The sequence below is a fragment of the Podarcis vaucheri genome (assembly GCF_965113315.1).
Source record: "Podarcis vaucheri genome assembly, chromosome: 1".
In the NCBI taxonomy this organism is placed as follows: domain Eukaryota; kingdom Metazoa; phylum Chordata; class Lepidosauria; order Squamata; family Lacertidae; genus Podarcis; species Podarcis vaucheri.
The window spans coordinates 119,436,818-119,452,540 of NC_138759.1; the positions used below are offsets into that span (position 1 = coordinate 119,436,818).

The 15,723-nt window shown below is 51.3% G+C and overlaps 1 protein-coding gene across 1 annotated transcript; it reads right to left on the reverse strand.

The window, feature by feature from the left end:
- Positions 1 to 8,788: 8,788 nt before the first annotated feature.
- Positions 8,789 to 11,481, reverse strand: SP9 (Sp9 transcription factor). Its single transcript, XM_082192691.1, has 2 exons — positions 11,251 to 11,481; positions 8,789 to 10,395 (listed from the first exon to the last, which is right to left on the reverse strand). Exons 1-2 carry the CDS (start codon positions 11,269 to 11,271, stop codon positions 9,046 to 9,048), a joined length of 1,371 nt encoding a protein of 456 aa, XP_082048817.1. The 5' UTR covers positions 11,272 to 11,481; the 3' UTR covers positions 8,789 to 9,045.
- Positions 11,482 to 15,723: the final 4,242 nt, after the last annotated feature.

Sequence of the window (15,723 nt, forward strand, 5' to 3'; positions counted from 1 at the left end):
CTGCAGGAGGTGCTGTTGGTTTGCAAACGGTCCCAGACGCCGCCGCCGCTGCGGAAAGCAAACCAACCCCCGCGACGCCTCTCCAACTCTGCGCGTCGTTTGCGCGCGCATCCCTCCCTCATCCTCAGCAGCTGGGCTCCAGAGTTGCGCAGAGAAGGGGCAGCTGCAAACTACTGCGCCATTATAAACCTCCCTCCTGTGAGGAACTTCCCGCTCTTTCCTGCGGGAGAATCAAGGATCTGAGGGAGGAGGCCTGCCTGCTGCTGCTGCTGCAAAAACACGACTCGCTGTTGCCCTGACAGGCTACCGCAGGCACCCCCAACCTGCGGCCTTCCAGATGTTTTGGACTACAATTCCCATCATCCCTGACCACTGGTCCTGTTAGCTAGGGATCATGGGAGTTGTAGTCCGAAAAACATCTGGAGGGCCGCAGGTTGGGGGTACCTGGCCTACTCCGTGGGAGAAGCTGGGCCCTCGCGCTCTCCTCCTCCTCAAGCCAGCAGCATCAGGCCGAGTGACGAATCCCCTCGCCTCGGCCCGCGTAAATTTCGCCTGAAGCGATAGGTTTCGCGCGCAGGAGATTCCTGTTCCCACAGGTGGGCGCCCGCGGACACTCAGGAGCATAGCTGTCAACGTTAAAGGGAAATTCCCTTATTCCGAATAGGATTCCTCACAAGAAAAGGGAAAAGTTGACAGCTATGCTCAAGAGGAGCTTCTCTCCCGCCACTGACAGAACCGCTTGCTCTGAGGCAGTGGCGTAGCGTGGGTTGTCAGCCCCCGGGGCAAGGCAAGTAATTTGCGCCCCCTAACCCGTGGATTTGCGCCCCCTAACCCTAACCCCCAGATGTTGAGCCCGGTGCGGCGGCCCCCCCCCCTGCACCCCCCACGCTACGCCACTGCTCTGAGGAGACTCGCTTCAGCCGGTCGAAGCCCAGCGTGGTGTGTTTTCACCACAAGAAACACACACTCACCCGGCTGTTTTTTTACCTGGTTGTAAAATAAAAGGCGCCTTGTCCCTCAGCCTTCGAGGGGATAATTTTTGGGGGGAGAAGGGGAATAATAAAAATAAAATAAACAAGCAATGGTTCATTACCACCACTACTTGGCATTTCCCCCAGAGGAGGGCCGAGTTGCCCACTGCTGCTCTCCGGGGAGGCGGGTCAGATACTTAAGCAAGTGGAGAGGAAGGACGAGGTGGGGGAACGGAGTCAGCCAAAGGCGGCAGAAAAGACAAGGAGCCTGAAGAGCAACGCGTCCTTCCATTTGCTGCAAACACGGCCCGGCGGCAATTGGAGCTCGCCTGGCGGCAGAAAGCAAGAAAGAGTTGGCTGGCTGCTGCGCTTAGCGAGAAAAGAACAGGGCCGGTTTATTAGCGCCTGTGCGCAACCGTAGGCAGGTCTGCTCAGAGGTCATTCCCACGGAGTTCAGCGGGACTTATGCTCAGGGAAGCGCGTAAGGGACTGCAGCCTGAGCCAAAGACGACTGTCTCCCAGTCTTACTGGCGCCTCGCGGGGGCTTACTTCTGAGTAGACCTGCATAGGATGGCGCTGCAAGGCTGCCGTCTCCTAGGGCCCAAGGAGGAAACATAATTGGGATGGGGGGAGACCGGGATCTTTCGCAAACCCCGCCATTCCAGGTTTGCACCACCGAGTCTATGTCACTGATGATCCGAGGTGACTGGGGGGGAAACGTGGGGTAGGGAAAAGTGTCCCCACGTGAAAAGCCTGGACCTGGAAGAGGGTCCGAGCCAGGCACACCAGGTTGGGGTACGCTATTCCCATAGCAATTTTACACACACCACCCTGCACTGAAGAGCTGCTGGAGAACGATCGGGGCTCCTGTGAACTTGCGCCCCGTCCAACTTCTGTGGATGGCGGCTAACGACTTGAAAACGGTTTGTGGATCGCAGCGTGCACAAACACTAAGCGGCGTTCAGTCATGTACTTGGCCGAGAAAATCGGGATGTGTGTGTGACCACTTCCCGGTGGAATTGGGCTCATGGGTGGAAACCCGCTTGATTCATTTCTCTGCAGCACGGAGTAGGTGCGGACGCGGAGGGAGAGAGGGGGGGGAAGGTGTCTGTGTGTTTGGTGCGTAATAGCGCGCGTGTCTCCATTCCGCAACTCTCCAGCTCAGTCTTAATAGGACGCTAAAGAAAAACCTAGGGTGCCCTCTATAGCTCCTACATACGCTCAATGGGGCAACGAGAGAAGGGCTCCCTTTTGTGGGCCTGGATGTCCCCGGATTTCAGAGAGGTTCTGGGGGAGTCTATGACGGTTCCATCCCAGTCTGATGCTCTGTTTGATTTATAGAGGCTGGGGAGGGAGGGAGGAGGGCACGGGGAATCAGCCGACAGCTTCGAAATTTAGACGGCGAAGAAGCATAAATTATTACTAATTGAAAAGTAAATAAACAGGTGACTTTTCGGCTCAGATTCCCTCTTGGATCGTTACAATAAATATCCCCTAAGGAAGCTCTCTATTTATGTTGTCATTGATTAATTCCCGCTACCTCATTTGATTTCGATTTAGAACGATTTGATTCTAATTTAATTAGCATGTAATTTGGATGTACATAATTACTGTAATTATGACATTCAGGTAAGGCAGCTTTAGGCTGAAAGGCATTTTTTTTAATAATTAAAAAAAATAAATGCCCCCCCCCAAAGCAAAAAAAAAAAGCCCTACTTTGTAGTAGGGTAATGGACAAGGACTTGGGGGCCCTGCTATCCAAGTAGTAATTAGCACATCTTGGAAACAGGCAGCGCCGGGAGACGGATATTAAACCGGCAGCAAGCGAGGCAAAAGCCCAAACTCATTGGGCTGCGCCGAGGGAGAGGATGGCGGCGGGGAGGCGGAGCCTGCCGTGAAGCAGAGCAGCCACGTTTACATAGCTGACCGCACCAAAACGCCCGGGCCTCCCGCAGGCCTTCTTGGCTAGGCGGCGGGGGAATCAAAGGTTTCCGTCCGCTTGGCTTTTTCCAAATGGGCGAAGCGGGGTGAGGCGGGGGGGGGAGTGTGAGAGAGAGAGAGATAGAGCGAGGGGAAGAAGAAGAAGAGAAAAGTCAGCCACCTCCTCTGATCTTCCCAAGCTGCTCTCTCCTTCCTTGAGCCTTATATTTACAGTGCGCCGCAAAGAGCTGCAAGTGGTTCTTGCGCCTCCTGCGCCGTCTAATGCAAGCTTAAAAGCCAGGAACGGGAAGTATTTGAACGGGGAAATGTAAACATTATTTTTTGGCGCAATGGGAAAGTTGTGGGGGGGGGGGACAGGAGGTCTGATCTCGAGCCAAGCAACCCTTTCCCACCACGTTACAGCGTTTCTCCAAAAAAACTCTCCCGTTTCCAAACTGTCTTACTCTGGTGGAATTAGCACCCCATTATTTGTGCCAGAGCGAAAGCGGATAGAAATGGCTTTAAGCATCAACGCCGCTCCAAATTGCTCCTAAGGAGCGGCAGCAGCCGGGGGAACCGGAGTCACCATACCTAGGTGGCGGCGGCGGCAAATACGGCCACTCTCCCTTAATCCGTAGCTTTTGCGCGCAAGGTCTGAACTCGATCGGCAACGCCACGATCTCAGGTCCTTGGCCAAAGAAAGGATGGAAGGAGCTTTTCAACCTCTCTGTTCTGCAAATAAAATGCACCGCTCGGCACGTGGCGCACGGAGACGAAAGAGCCTTTGGCCACGCCGCGCTTGTCCAAACCTAGTCCCGGTTGGGAAATGGCCTTAGCTGCAGCCTTCGCGCGCCGGGGTCTTCAGAAACATGGGAAGACTCCTATCGATGCCCCTAATATATGGAATGCATAAAGAGGAGAAGAAAAACGGAACAATGGCCTGACTCTGACTCTTCTCCTCCTTTCGGTTTATGTACTATTATTAGTGTTCACAAATGCACGAATTCAATATAAGTGGCATCTGTTGAACATTCGGTCCTAGCTGCTTCGTTGTAGATAGATGTAGGAGGTGCCGGCTTGGCCAAAAAGGGAGAGAAAAAGTGGAGGTTTGTACCACAATTCTCTTACAGAGAATATAACACAAGACGGTTTTCGGAATGAATCGGAAAGGAATCTCTCCCCCCCCCGACGAGCTCTAGATGGCGCCAAAGAGTCAGAAATTATCAGAATCCTTCCCTCCCACCGGTTCCTTCCCCTCCTTCTCCTCTTCTCCAAGGACTCAAAAGTGACTGTCAAACATAAAAGCAAATCAGAGTTTTCAGGGGGTTTTTTAATACGTTAAGAATGTTATTCCTTAAGGAAATTTGTAGCTAAATTATTCTCACTTAAAATAAACACTTAGTATACCAATTACCCAAATAGGCCGGATTTTTCTGCAGCATATTCCTCATCTGCGTTTTTTTTTTTTTTTTTGAGCTCGGAAAAAGATTCTTGGGTGAATACAGATAACGGCTGCAAATAAATTAGAAGATAAGCTTGTTGCGTGTATGGGTGGGTGGGTGGGTGGATATGAAAAATAATCAGCTGTCGCGGTTATATGAGGATGAGCACACACGCGCGCGCAAATATAAACTTCATAGAACAAAATTAAACAGAGAGTCATTTGATCAGAAAACCCCAAGGAGCATGCATGAAATAAGGGGCGAAATCCGGCTGAATAGGACAACAGATCGGCTTCAGATATCCTCCCTCCCTGGTAAGCAGAGCCCGATCCCTCCCCACTTCAGTCTCTACCACCTAAAGCACCATCCTCTGCTGTTTTTGCTTAGCAGCAAGTCCTCCGCCTAGGGGAACAAGATTTTGGGTTGCAGCTCCGGAGGGTGCGCGTTGATGTGCCCGCCGATCTAAACCGCGTGGTGAAACCAGCCCTCTTTTGACTTGTGTGTGTGTGTCCCCCGGAAGTAACAATACCGGGGTGAGAGAAAGTACAAATACTGTAGTCGTTTGGGTGAACCTCACGCGTAAAGTGCCACCCAGTGAAAGCAGTTTTCTCTTCCCCCACAATCCCGCTCAGCCATAAACACACACACACACCGCCCCAGCCTATATTCCCCTTCCTGGTGCCTTGTCTAAGCTCTCCAAATCCCCTTTTAAGAGGGCGGGGGGTGTCACTCCACTAAAACAAATGGAAAAGAGGGAGCGAGTTTGCCTCTGCTCTCATCCTTTCTTATGTGTGCGTAAACGCACACACACACAAACATATGGGACTGCGAAAATCTGAGAGTTCTAACAATGATCAGATTTGTTTCCGGTTATTGGATAAATATCCCCTTCCTCCGGGGGGGTGGGGGGGGGGAGAAAAAAAAAGTTAGCATTCCTTCTTACTCCCCTCTCGGCCAGGCTCTGAAGTTTTCCCCCTTCTCCGTTTCTGGGGAGTCTGTAAATGATGGACGTTTCCTGACCTCGAAGGGGCAAAAGGAATGCAAAGAGGTCCTTGATCACTGAGCTGAGAATTGTAACCCCGGCCTGGCAGAAAGTGGACCTGGACGGGGAGCCCTTTGATCTGGGTTTTACTTATTTTTTTATTTCTTTTTTATTACAGATCGCAAACAAAGCAGCTTGCTGCCCAACAACCCAGCCCAGGGCGCATTCCTTAGGCAAGCCCCACACAACAACAGCACAACTGACCGGGGAGGGAGGGATGCTGTATCCTGCCTAGCTCATAAAGCTTTCTGTTTACTTTGCCCCCTCCTCAAGCGTGTCCTCTGCCCCCCCCCCCCAGCTGCCGTTGTCTTCCCTCTCCTCCTTCCAAAACCTCAATATAAACAACACAAATGTATTGTGGAGACTTGGGTCTGGGGCATGGAGAGATTCACACACTTAGCAAGCGCTCCCCTCCCCACCGCCCCCTCCAAATTAAGCTTGCCAGAGTGGGGAGAGAGGAGCCCATTATCGACACCGCCCTGTGTCGGGCGAAACAAATAAAATAAATAAGAATCGTATTATTTACCACCGACACCGGTAGACAGATAAACAGCTCAAAGTGAAATTGCCCCTTTCCTGCAGATAAGCTTCTGGCAACCCTTCTCAGCTTTGCATTGAAAGACTCCGGGTTCACAATACTGCTGGAGACATTATAATCTAGCCCCGGTTTCAGCGGCTGCATTTCAGCACAATTACCGAGGGAAGCTAAATACGAGCCCTGCTAGACACAACAGATGTTTTTATTCAGGGATTCTTTCGCCTACTTTTGCCAGCAAATCCAGCGGATAGGATAGGATCGGATCGGCTGGGTTGCTTGCATTTGCATGCCAAATTTCGTAAAATAAAAAGGGGCTTCACATATATTTTCGCCTTTCTTTCTGCAAACGTGCAATCTAAATTAACTTTCTCCCCTCCCCCCCCCCACCTCCAATGTAACCTCTTTCTCTCTCTACTTCGCAGAGTCTCTCTCTTCCCCCTTAAAGTAGCGCAATTATCTCCTTGGAACGATTTTCCCTTTAAAAAAAAAAGATATCCTGCGACTGTTAAGTTGGTGGTCAGAAGACAAAAGGAGTGAAAATAATTTTCATTTCAATAATTGCCTTCTGGTCAATTTAACTGTGCCTTATTTTGAAAGAGCCCGTCTAAATGAGATTCCTGTCCCAAATGTGTTCCCAGGCCTTATCCCAGGCTTTAATTATTCCTGAGGTTTTTTCCACCCCCCTTTAGAATAAGACGCTGCACTGCGTAATCACAAAGAAGTCAGAGAGCATCCTTGAACCTTTTCAATAGCAGAGCCACTGATATTCAAATAACAGGCGAGGACCATTTGACTGCATGGGGGAGACATAAGCATTTCCAATTCACTATTTGCATAGATCAACTGTCTTTTGAAAAGGGAAAGGAGCCAGTTGTCTTCCCTAACATTAAAAAAAGGACCAGTTATCAAATCAAGTGCTTGGTTTGGGGGAAGCTTTTTAAAACGTTTACATTTTATCTCGGGTTGCCCTTAGCCGTTTGACATGCAAATTCGGCGCAGTTAATTTAGACAATTAAAAGGATCTTCAAGGGAAGCTTTGTCACCGAGAATATTCTGAGGGTTTTCCCCGCGGACCAGCTGAGATAAAGTTGGCCAGAACAAATGATGTCTAGGAGATTAATTAGATATTTGATAAGACATGAATCTCTAATAAGGGAATACAAGGCACAGGGGGCTGCTCTGTGCTCCAAGTCAAAATTAATAACATTTAACAAGATTTTCATTTAGGCATGAAATGTCTTTTCCGGAGTATTGACTCTAGCTATTTATTCCCTCGGGGCTGCCTTCCTCTCTAACCTGAGCAACCTTGTTGGATGCGCTGCAGGCTTTTAAAGACAGTAAATACTTGCTCGCCCCAAGGTTTATCTTTAAACTCCTTATAAGAAGCAATTCATTTATGAAAATCTCCCAAGATCGGATATGGGGTTTGAAGATGGGTCTCTCATTTCTTTCTGGGGAGGCGATGTCTATCATTTAAACAACAAATAAGTCGCTTTAACAAGTTGGGTTTTCACATACTGGGCTGCTGCGCCAGGCGCTCTAGGATCGCAGCCCATCCAAATCAACGGGCGATTTTTGTCGCTGACATTTCAATAGGATACGAACAGCAATCCTAAATAAGGGGACCTGGTTTATTCAGATTATCTATTGTCCTTGAGGGGATCTGGCTGACACCAGATCCTTAGTATTCATAGCATTCAGCATTATTCATTCGAGCTGAACACATGGAACTCACAACCCGGAAGCGTGTTTACCCGAAGGAAATCCTATGGAATTCAATGGGCCCCTCATGCCTTAGTTAGTGTGTATAGAATTGAAAGTCTAATCCGATCCCAAGTACCTGGAGATAAAACGATCTAAGTAAGATGAAGGCAGGTCGCAATGCAAAGTCCTTTGGCTGAGGCAGGGGGCGGGGGTGGAAATGAAACCCCAGAGCGCATTGTTCAGAGTTCTTTAATAATACCAAAATGAAAATATTATGCCAAGTGTCGTCGCCCCCCCCCAATACAGATAAACGCATTTAATTCCTTTAAACAACCTTAACTTACTGGTGTGAGTGAAATGTTAACTCAACATGTTAAATATCTCTTACATATATACTGACCTCCACAAAGTGCATCAGAAATAATAATAATAATCATAATAATTTCTTTTTTTAAAAAAAACTCCCCTGAATTTCAGGAATTACCCCCTCCCAAAAAAAAATCCCTATTAGAATTGACATTTACAAGGGGAAAAGAGAGAACGCGATCCTTTGTGTGTGTGTGTGTTTTGAAACCCTATTTATACATTTGTTTGATGATACAGAGATAAACTGTCTCAACCGTTTTCCAGTTTAATTTCTCACCTTAAGCCTCTGTGTGTGTTTGTGTGTCTGAGTGTGTGTGTAAAGGACGATTTCTCCTTTTCCAATATTTAAATAGAAAAAGCGTCGTGGTTGATTGCTTTGTCGATTACGACTTGCTTTAGTCTGCAGTAGGTTTATACGTATAGCTATATTATAATAATCCACTTCAAAAGGGCTGCGTGGTGGGGTCCTGGGTGGCGGGTTGTTGTTTCGTTTGCTTCGTGGTTTGGTGTTGTTTTTTTTTGCCCCCCTTTAAATTTTGCTTGGTTTAGTCTGATTCCCCCCCCCCCTTTTTCTTTTCGGAGAGGGGAGCCTGCGCGTGATCTCCAGCCGCTTCTATTGCTGTTCGCCAGGAAGATAAGGTCGTGGTTTATTGTTTACTGAATGGTTGTTTTGTCTGCGTCTCTGCCCTTTCCGGCCGGGTTCAAGTCTCTCCAACAACAGTCTTTATATATATAAAAAAAGGTCTAAAAAGCGCGCCCTCTGCTTCACCTTTTTCGCCCACTCCCACCCCTTCTCTCCCCCCCCCCCTCTTTCGAAAGCTCCTGGAAAAGCGGAGCCAAAGTGGCGGTGCTGCTGCTGCTGCTGTTTCTGGGGTTGCCTTTGGCGTCCCCCTCCCCTCCCTTCCCGCGCGCGCCGCTTCCTCTCCTCGCGCGCTCTCTCTCTCTCCTCCGGCCTCTTCCTCGGCGCGTCCGTGTCCCGCCAAAACTTCTCCCGCCAAAACCTCTCCCGCCAAAACTTCTCCCGCCGCCGCCTCCTCCGCCGCCGCCCTCCCTCAGCCCCTACTACGAGTCGTTGGGCCCCGCTGTGGAGTCCTTGCCCCGCGCCTCGTGCAGGATGAGGTCGGGCGACTCGGAGCGCGGCGTCTCCAGGTTGCTGGCGTCCGTGTCGCTGTCGCTGCCCTTTTTGCCCCCTCCTCCGCCGTTGTGCGTCTTAATGTGTTTGCTGAGGTGGTCGCTGCGCATGAAGCGCTTGTTGCAGACCGGGCAGGCGAAGCGCTTCTCGCCGGTGTGAGTCCGCAGGTGCCTCTGCAGCTCGTCGGAGCGCGTGAAGCGCTTGCCGCAGAAGAGCCAGTTGCAGACGAAGGGCCGCTCGCCCGTGTGCCAGCGAAGGTGCGCCTTGAGGTGCGACGTCTTGCCGTACACCTTCCCGCAGCCGGGGATGTGGCAGCTGTGCAGGCCCTTGCGCCTCAGGCTCGCCCCCGCCGGCCCCAGGCGCTCGGCCTCCTGGCAGTTGGGGCAGTCGCAGGTGGCCCTGCCCGAGTAGCGCCGGGCGGAGCGCGCCGAGCCTCCCCCAGCTGCCGCGGCCGCCGCGGCGCCGGAAATCATGGCGCTGGCGGCCGCCACCGCGGCGCTGGAGTCCGTGTACGAGGGGAGCACGGGCTTGAAGCCCTCCTGCGTGAGCAGGTGCTGGCTAGTGGAGAGCAGGTGCGACGCGGCCGTCGAGCCCAGGCCCGTGGAGCTGAAGGCCGAGTGCGTGAGGGAGCTGAAGTCGGCCGGGTTGTAGGTGCCCAGCTGCGAGTGCAGGGAGGCCTGGGGGCCGCCCGAGTGCAGCGGGCTCTGCAGGCCGCCGGCCGGGTTTTGCACCTCCAGCCACGAGCCCGGGTTGGCGTGCACGTCCCACCACGACGACGCCGCCGCGCCGTTGGCCACCTCGCCCGCCGCCAGCGTCGAGTGGAAGCCGGACTTGTACCACGACTCGTACGGGTGCGCCATGCCCACGCGAGGGTACAGGCTGTCGGCCGCCGAGCTGTGCACTTTGGAGATGAAGGCCGACTGCCCGCCGGCCTCCTGAGGGGAAACGCCCGCCGCGGCCGCCGCCGCCGCGTTGGAGAAGAGGCCGCTGTAGTCGCTGCTGAAGGCCGACGACGTGGGCGACGTGGAGGCCAGGCAGAAGGCGCTGTTGGCCGTGCCGCTGCCGCTGGCCAGCCCGCTCGAGCCGCGGCTGGTGGCCACCGTGAAGCCGGACAGGCTGGAGCCCAGGTTGCAGCTGGAGGTGGAGCGCTTCCACGGGTGGAAGCTGCCTTTGGCGAAGGCGCTGGACTCCGGCAGGGTGGTCAGCGGGCTGGTGTTGCCGATCTTGTTGCAGGTGGCGGCCAGCATGGCCAAAGGCGTGGTCCCGAAGCGTGGCTCTTCCTGTGGAGGGGAGGGAGACACAAAAAGCAGCCCGTCAGCCTCTCGCGCCCAAGCCCCGGATCCACCGCCGCGGGGAAAGGCGCGCGCAACAGGCCCCGAAAGCCACGGCCACGGCGTCCCGGCGAAAAGTTCCGCGCAATTTACTCGACCTTTAAAACAAAACGAAACCAATCAGACTCCCCGGCCATCGCATCCCGCCTAGCTGGGTTTATTATTGTTGCCGATCTTATAATTTGGACGTGCTTTTCACCGCCATCCAGCAGCAGGAAAGGGTGGGAGCCGATGTTTTTAAATGACAAGGGTCCAGGGAGCAGCCACGACAGAAGCAGAAAGAAAACCACGCTTAAAAAAAGGAAGAAAGGACGGAAATAAATCGCGCGTCTGCTTTTTTTTTTTTTTTAATAAAGTCGATGCATTTTTCTCATCTCCTCCCGTCCCCCCTTTGTGGCGGTGGTGGGGCAAACAAATCGACCTTAATGGCAAAGATCCCGAGAGCAAAAACTATGCGCTCTCCAAAAGGTCTAAGACTAGGCTGCAGAGAAACCTCGAGCGGGATATGGGCTACGAACCGGGAAAACCCGAGCAGCCTACGTGGGGGAATCGCGCAGGAATTTTAGGAAAACATGGCAGGGCTGCAAATCAGATCGGCGAGCGAAAACGAGCTGCTTCTTTACAGCAACTGGAATCGAAAGAAGGCAAGCTTTATTTCACCTTTACGCTTCTACCCCCTTTTCTCCCGACGTGAAACCGCAAACTGCTGGCTGCGGCGACAGCAACAGTTTTAAGGTTCGCCCATAAAAAAAAGAAGACAACGAAAGCCGAGGTTCTCAAGCCCGGAAGCGCCTCCCGACTTACCCCAAGTATAGACGTAGCCATAGCCAAGTCTCCCGACTGGGCGGCGGGATCCGAAGGGGGGCTCTGCCTCGCGCGAGCGTCCTCGGCGCTCCCCGCTGTATTTCCCCCACTTGCGCTAAGTACACTCCTGTCTCTGGACGGCTAAACTCAGCCTAAGTGTGGGGAGCGCCTGCTTTGAAGTACCGCTGGCTGAGACTCTCGCCCAATGAGGGTGGAGAAAGAGCGAGCAGGAGTTGCTCCGCAGCCAATCAGGGAACTTGGAGATGTAAGAGCCAGGGCTCCGGGCGCGTGCCAGTCAAAGGCAGAAGGTGCGGGCGGGCTCAAGGCATTGGGGGGGGGGGAGAGGGCGCGTTTAAGAAATCGCACCAGCGTGCTTTGGGGGGGTCTTTTAAAAAACATTTTATCGCAATTAACTTTTTTAAAAAAATAAATAAATAAAGCCTAGGTTTAAACATCGTCAAGGTTGTGACAGAAGAGAACAGGATGACACTTCCTCTCCCATTTCGGGGGTAGGGGCGTAAAGGGCAGCGAAGAATGGGAGAATGCAAACTGCTTTTTTTTTCCTTTCCAATTCAGACCTCCCCCCGTCGCTTTTCGATCCCCCCCGCCCTCCTATCCCGAACATTACACAGCTCATTAATTCCCCTCGTTCATTAAACCGAACTAGGTGTGTCACGCCGTGCCACAGAAAGAGGCAGACTTCTTACCCCTACAGGCCTCCACTGTCACCCTGGTCTCTGCAGGGCGCAGAGATGTCTAGCATCGTACGGGTTCCAAGAAAAGCGTTTGCAGAACATTAAACGATAAAAAAGCCTGTTCACATTTAAAAAAAAACACCAACCCACCGCACACCCCTCAGTCATTGGCAATGCTTTTATACATTTGCTAGATTCGTTTGGAATAAAAGATTTAAATATTAAAAAATGCAATCTTTGGATTATATAACATCGGGGAGGGGTAGTATTTTATTATCCTAGTTCACAGACATCTGGGTGGTTTCCTAGCGCTCCTCTGCCAGAGAAGTGCAAGAATGTCCCGCTTTAAAGGTGTGGATAAAGAAAGACAAGACCAAGTTTGCAGAGTCTGCGCTGGACCTTTTTCTAGTCCCCACGAATTCCTGCGTCTCTGTGTGTGTAAGTAAGTAAGAAGCATTCATGGACAGATTCTCGCCCCCCCTCCCTTCCACACGTACCGAGAAGTTACAGAGACTTTTCTATCCGTTCCCTGCATGTGACAAATACGGGGAACTTCGTCAACCAGCCGCTTTTGGGAGGCCATTGCGGAGGATGACGGAGGACCTTCAAAAAACTGCGTCAAACTCACCCTTTTTCCCGCGGCCGGGCGAAAGATCAACTTTTTTAAAAGAAAGCACACGAGCGCACACGTCTCCAAACCCTCCAGATGTTCTCCAACGCTGTGATTATCCCATCGTTGTTGTTGTTTTTTTGTCTGCCCGTCTAATCCTCGCTGCGGTTTGGAGGGGGGGGGGAAGGCGCAGAGAGGTAAAAAAACTTAGGTTTCTTCCTCCTGCTTAAATCTCCCTTTCTGCCAACATCTGCTACCTCCGAACCTCGTCAGTTCGCAGATGCAGAATACACGTGGTTCAAAGGCAAGGAGGGGGGAATCACGATTTCCTTCTTCCCCCCTCTTTCGCCACACACACACACACACACACACACACAGCTTTCCTTCTGTCACCATTTAAAGAAGAAAAGAGAAACAACACACACACACAAAAGTATGCATTAAAAGAAGAACCCCGTTTTGTGTCACGATACACTTTCAAAGCAATCAACAAGCTGGCTTCAGTGGAGCTCCAATAGTATTATTAGTATTATTATTATTATTATTATTATTATTATTATTATTATTATTATTTACAGCCAGTGCTCTTTTGCTTCGGCTGGAGTGGGGGCAAAGGAGTCAGACAAAAGTCTAGAATTGTGGAAAGGTGGGGGGGGGGAATCTGTGCTCACGATTGCTGCCCCCAGTGCAGAGGCATTGGGAGTGCCCGTACAGCAAAAAGGTGCGCCAGGGAAGCTCACCCCAAGACTGCCAAAGAGGAGCGTTTAAGTGCTAGAGGTGGGCAGCTATGGAAAAGCGATTGTGCGTGTGTGTGTGTGCACTTGGGGTGGAAATCCAGCCTCCCAGCAAAGCTGTAGCGGGTGGGGGAAGCCCCAGAGGGCCACGTCGCCAGAATCCTTCATCCAACAGGTGACACAGCCTCCTGCACCCGTATCTGGAGGGAGGGAGGGAGGGGAGCTCCCCTGTTTATTTATAGAAAAAAGCCGCCGTTGCATTTGCTAATAGAGGTGGATTGCTAAGTGGCGGCGAGGCGTTTCTGGCTAGCCAGGGGGCAGTTCGGGGAGGAGAAAGGGAGAGTCTTTCTCCCACCCTCTCTTTAAGGATAAGGCTGACGAAAGGATAAATATAATAATTCTCCCTCTCTTCCCTCGACTCCCCCCCCCCCAATTGATGCCAATTCACAGAGCAGGGGGTGTGGGTGGGTGTTTTCTTTTGTTTTAATCACTCATTTTAAGATGACGTCTGTGGGCACCCACAACAGATTCCCCCACCCAGTGCCTCCTAAACAAGCAAAACGCGCAGCCCGCACATATCCTCCGAGCTGATTGCTCCCCGGGTCCTGTTCTGAAACGCGCAGGGGCCTCGTCTCCTCCTGCTGCGCGTCTTTAATCCTCCGCGTCTTTGCAAGCAAATAAAAGTAAAGTGGGATTTTGGCTGGGAAGATACGACGACGGTGCGCGCCTGAAAGGAAGGGAATCAACTCAGCGCTCGGAGGAGCAGGAGAAATCCCTGCTCCCAAATCTTGAGAGGGGGTCAAGCGTTTTCTGTCAGATTTCTTCATACTCCAAAACCCCTAGTTTTTAAACAAAGATCAGCGTGTTATGCCGAAGTGTTGAGCTGACTGTTAAAACATTTGGGGGGGATAATGACAATGTAACAAAGGGCCCTGGTTTGGAGTGAATCATCACCCTTTTAAAAGTTAAAGCAATTTTCAGGAGAATGGCTTTCAGCAACCGCTTTACATTATTCAAAACGGCCAAATAATGCTCTATTATAGCGCCTGAATGCTGCCAGTCAGCCCATAAGTGCAATTTGTGCAGAGGCTCGGTGCCTTATCTCTACTTCTTTATAAAGAGGTGAATATAAAACAATTTCTTCCAAACCCAGACAGAGAGCACGAAAATTGCTTCCCTTTCTGCAATCAGGGCAATTTAACTGGAGTGCAATTAGCACTATTAAATGTCGATTCTGCATAAACAAATCCGACTAAGAAGCGAAAGTGGGGTGAGAACCTCATATAAACTGAAACTGATTTTTTAAAATTATGTATCCGGGTCCTTTACAATTGATCCGTGACGTTTTTTTTGTCTCGGAATATATTTACATGGTAAATACACGGGGGCTTAAATCAACATGCATCTCTCCCTCTCCTCTCTCCCCCTCCCCCCTTTAAATCTCAATATGAATACTAATAAAGAAGAATGGGCTAATTAAAGGCATCAGCCCTCCTTCCTTCCAGCAAATCCAGTTTCCCAGAGGTTCCCCGCGTTTCCACGGGCCCCTTTGATCCGCACCAACTCCGAAAGTTGCAAATCTTCGGGAGGTAGAAGCGCCAAACAATTGGTTCATTAGAGATGATTTGGAGTGGGGGGGGGGCGGCTTCGCGGGTTCACACTCCAGAGCCTTCCGATGAAATGGCGCTTTTGCACCGACGGGCCTTTTCTTTCTTTCTTTTTAAGCGATTCTAAATCCATCGACTGAAGAGCAATTGCTGTCAAATATACCCGAGTTTTGCCCGACTGCTGGGTGCGTCCTGGTCTGCGCGCAAGGGACTGCAGGGGGACTTCTTTTTCAGAAGGGGAAAACACAGCCTGCCCCAAAACATTTGTTCAAATAATTGCATCCTCCTCCCTCCTCTCTCTCTCCCCTCCTCCCCCCTCAAAAGCAAAAACGCTCCCCCCTCCTCTCCCTGCCTCAATTACCCCTTTCATTTACATGATACAGAACCAGATTTTACCAGAGACGCTCCGAGGGGGGACGAATTAGGAACTTCGATTAAGAAAAGGCTTCTCTTAATCTTGATACAAAAAAAAGTGGGGAGGGAGCTTGCATGAGTGGGGTTGCGGGGGGGGGGAGAAAGAGGGCAGTGAGGACCAGGTTCGCATAGCACAGAGTCCTTGGCAGCCTAATCCCTTTCGCTGGGTTTGTTGTTTGGAAGAGGCGAAGGACGCGTGGCTAGTTTTTTTTTTTTTTTTTTTTGCTTACTCAAAAGAACAAGGACCAGACGGGGCGGGGAGGGGGGCAGGAAGAAGCAGCAACCCGGGGATCAAACGGATCCTGGAAATTAAAGAGGAAATCATGGGACTCCCCAACCCCCCCCCACCGGCCTGAGCTTTCATTTTCTATTTGTTAGCGCAGCCCCCCTCCCTCATTTCCCTTGCCACCCCT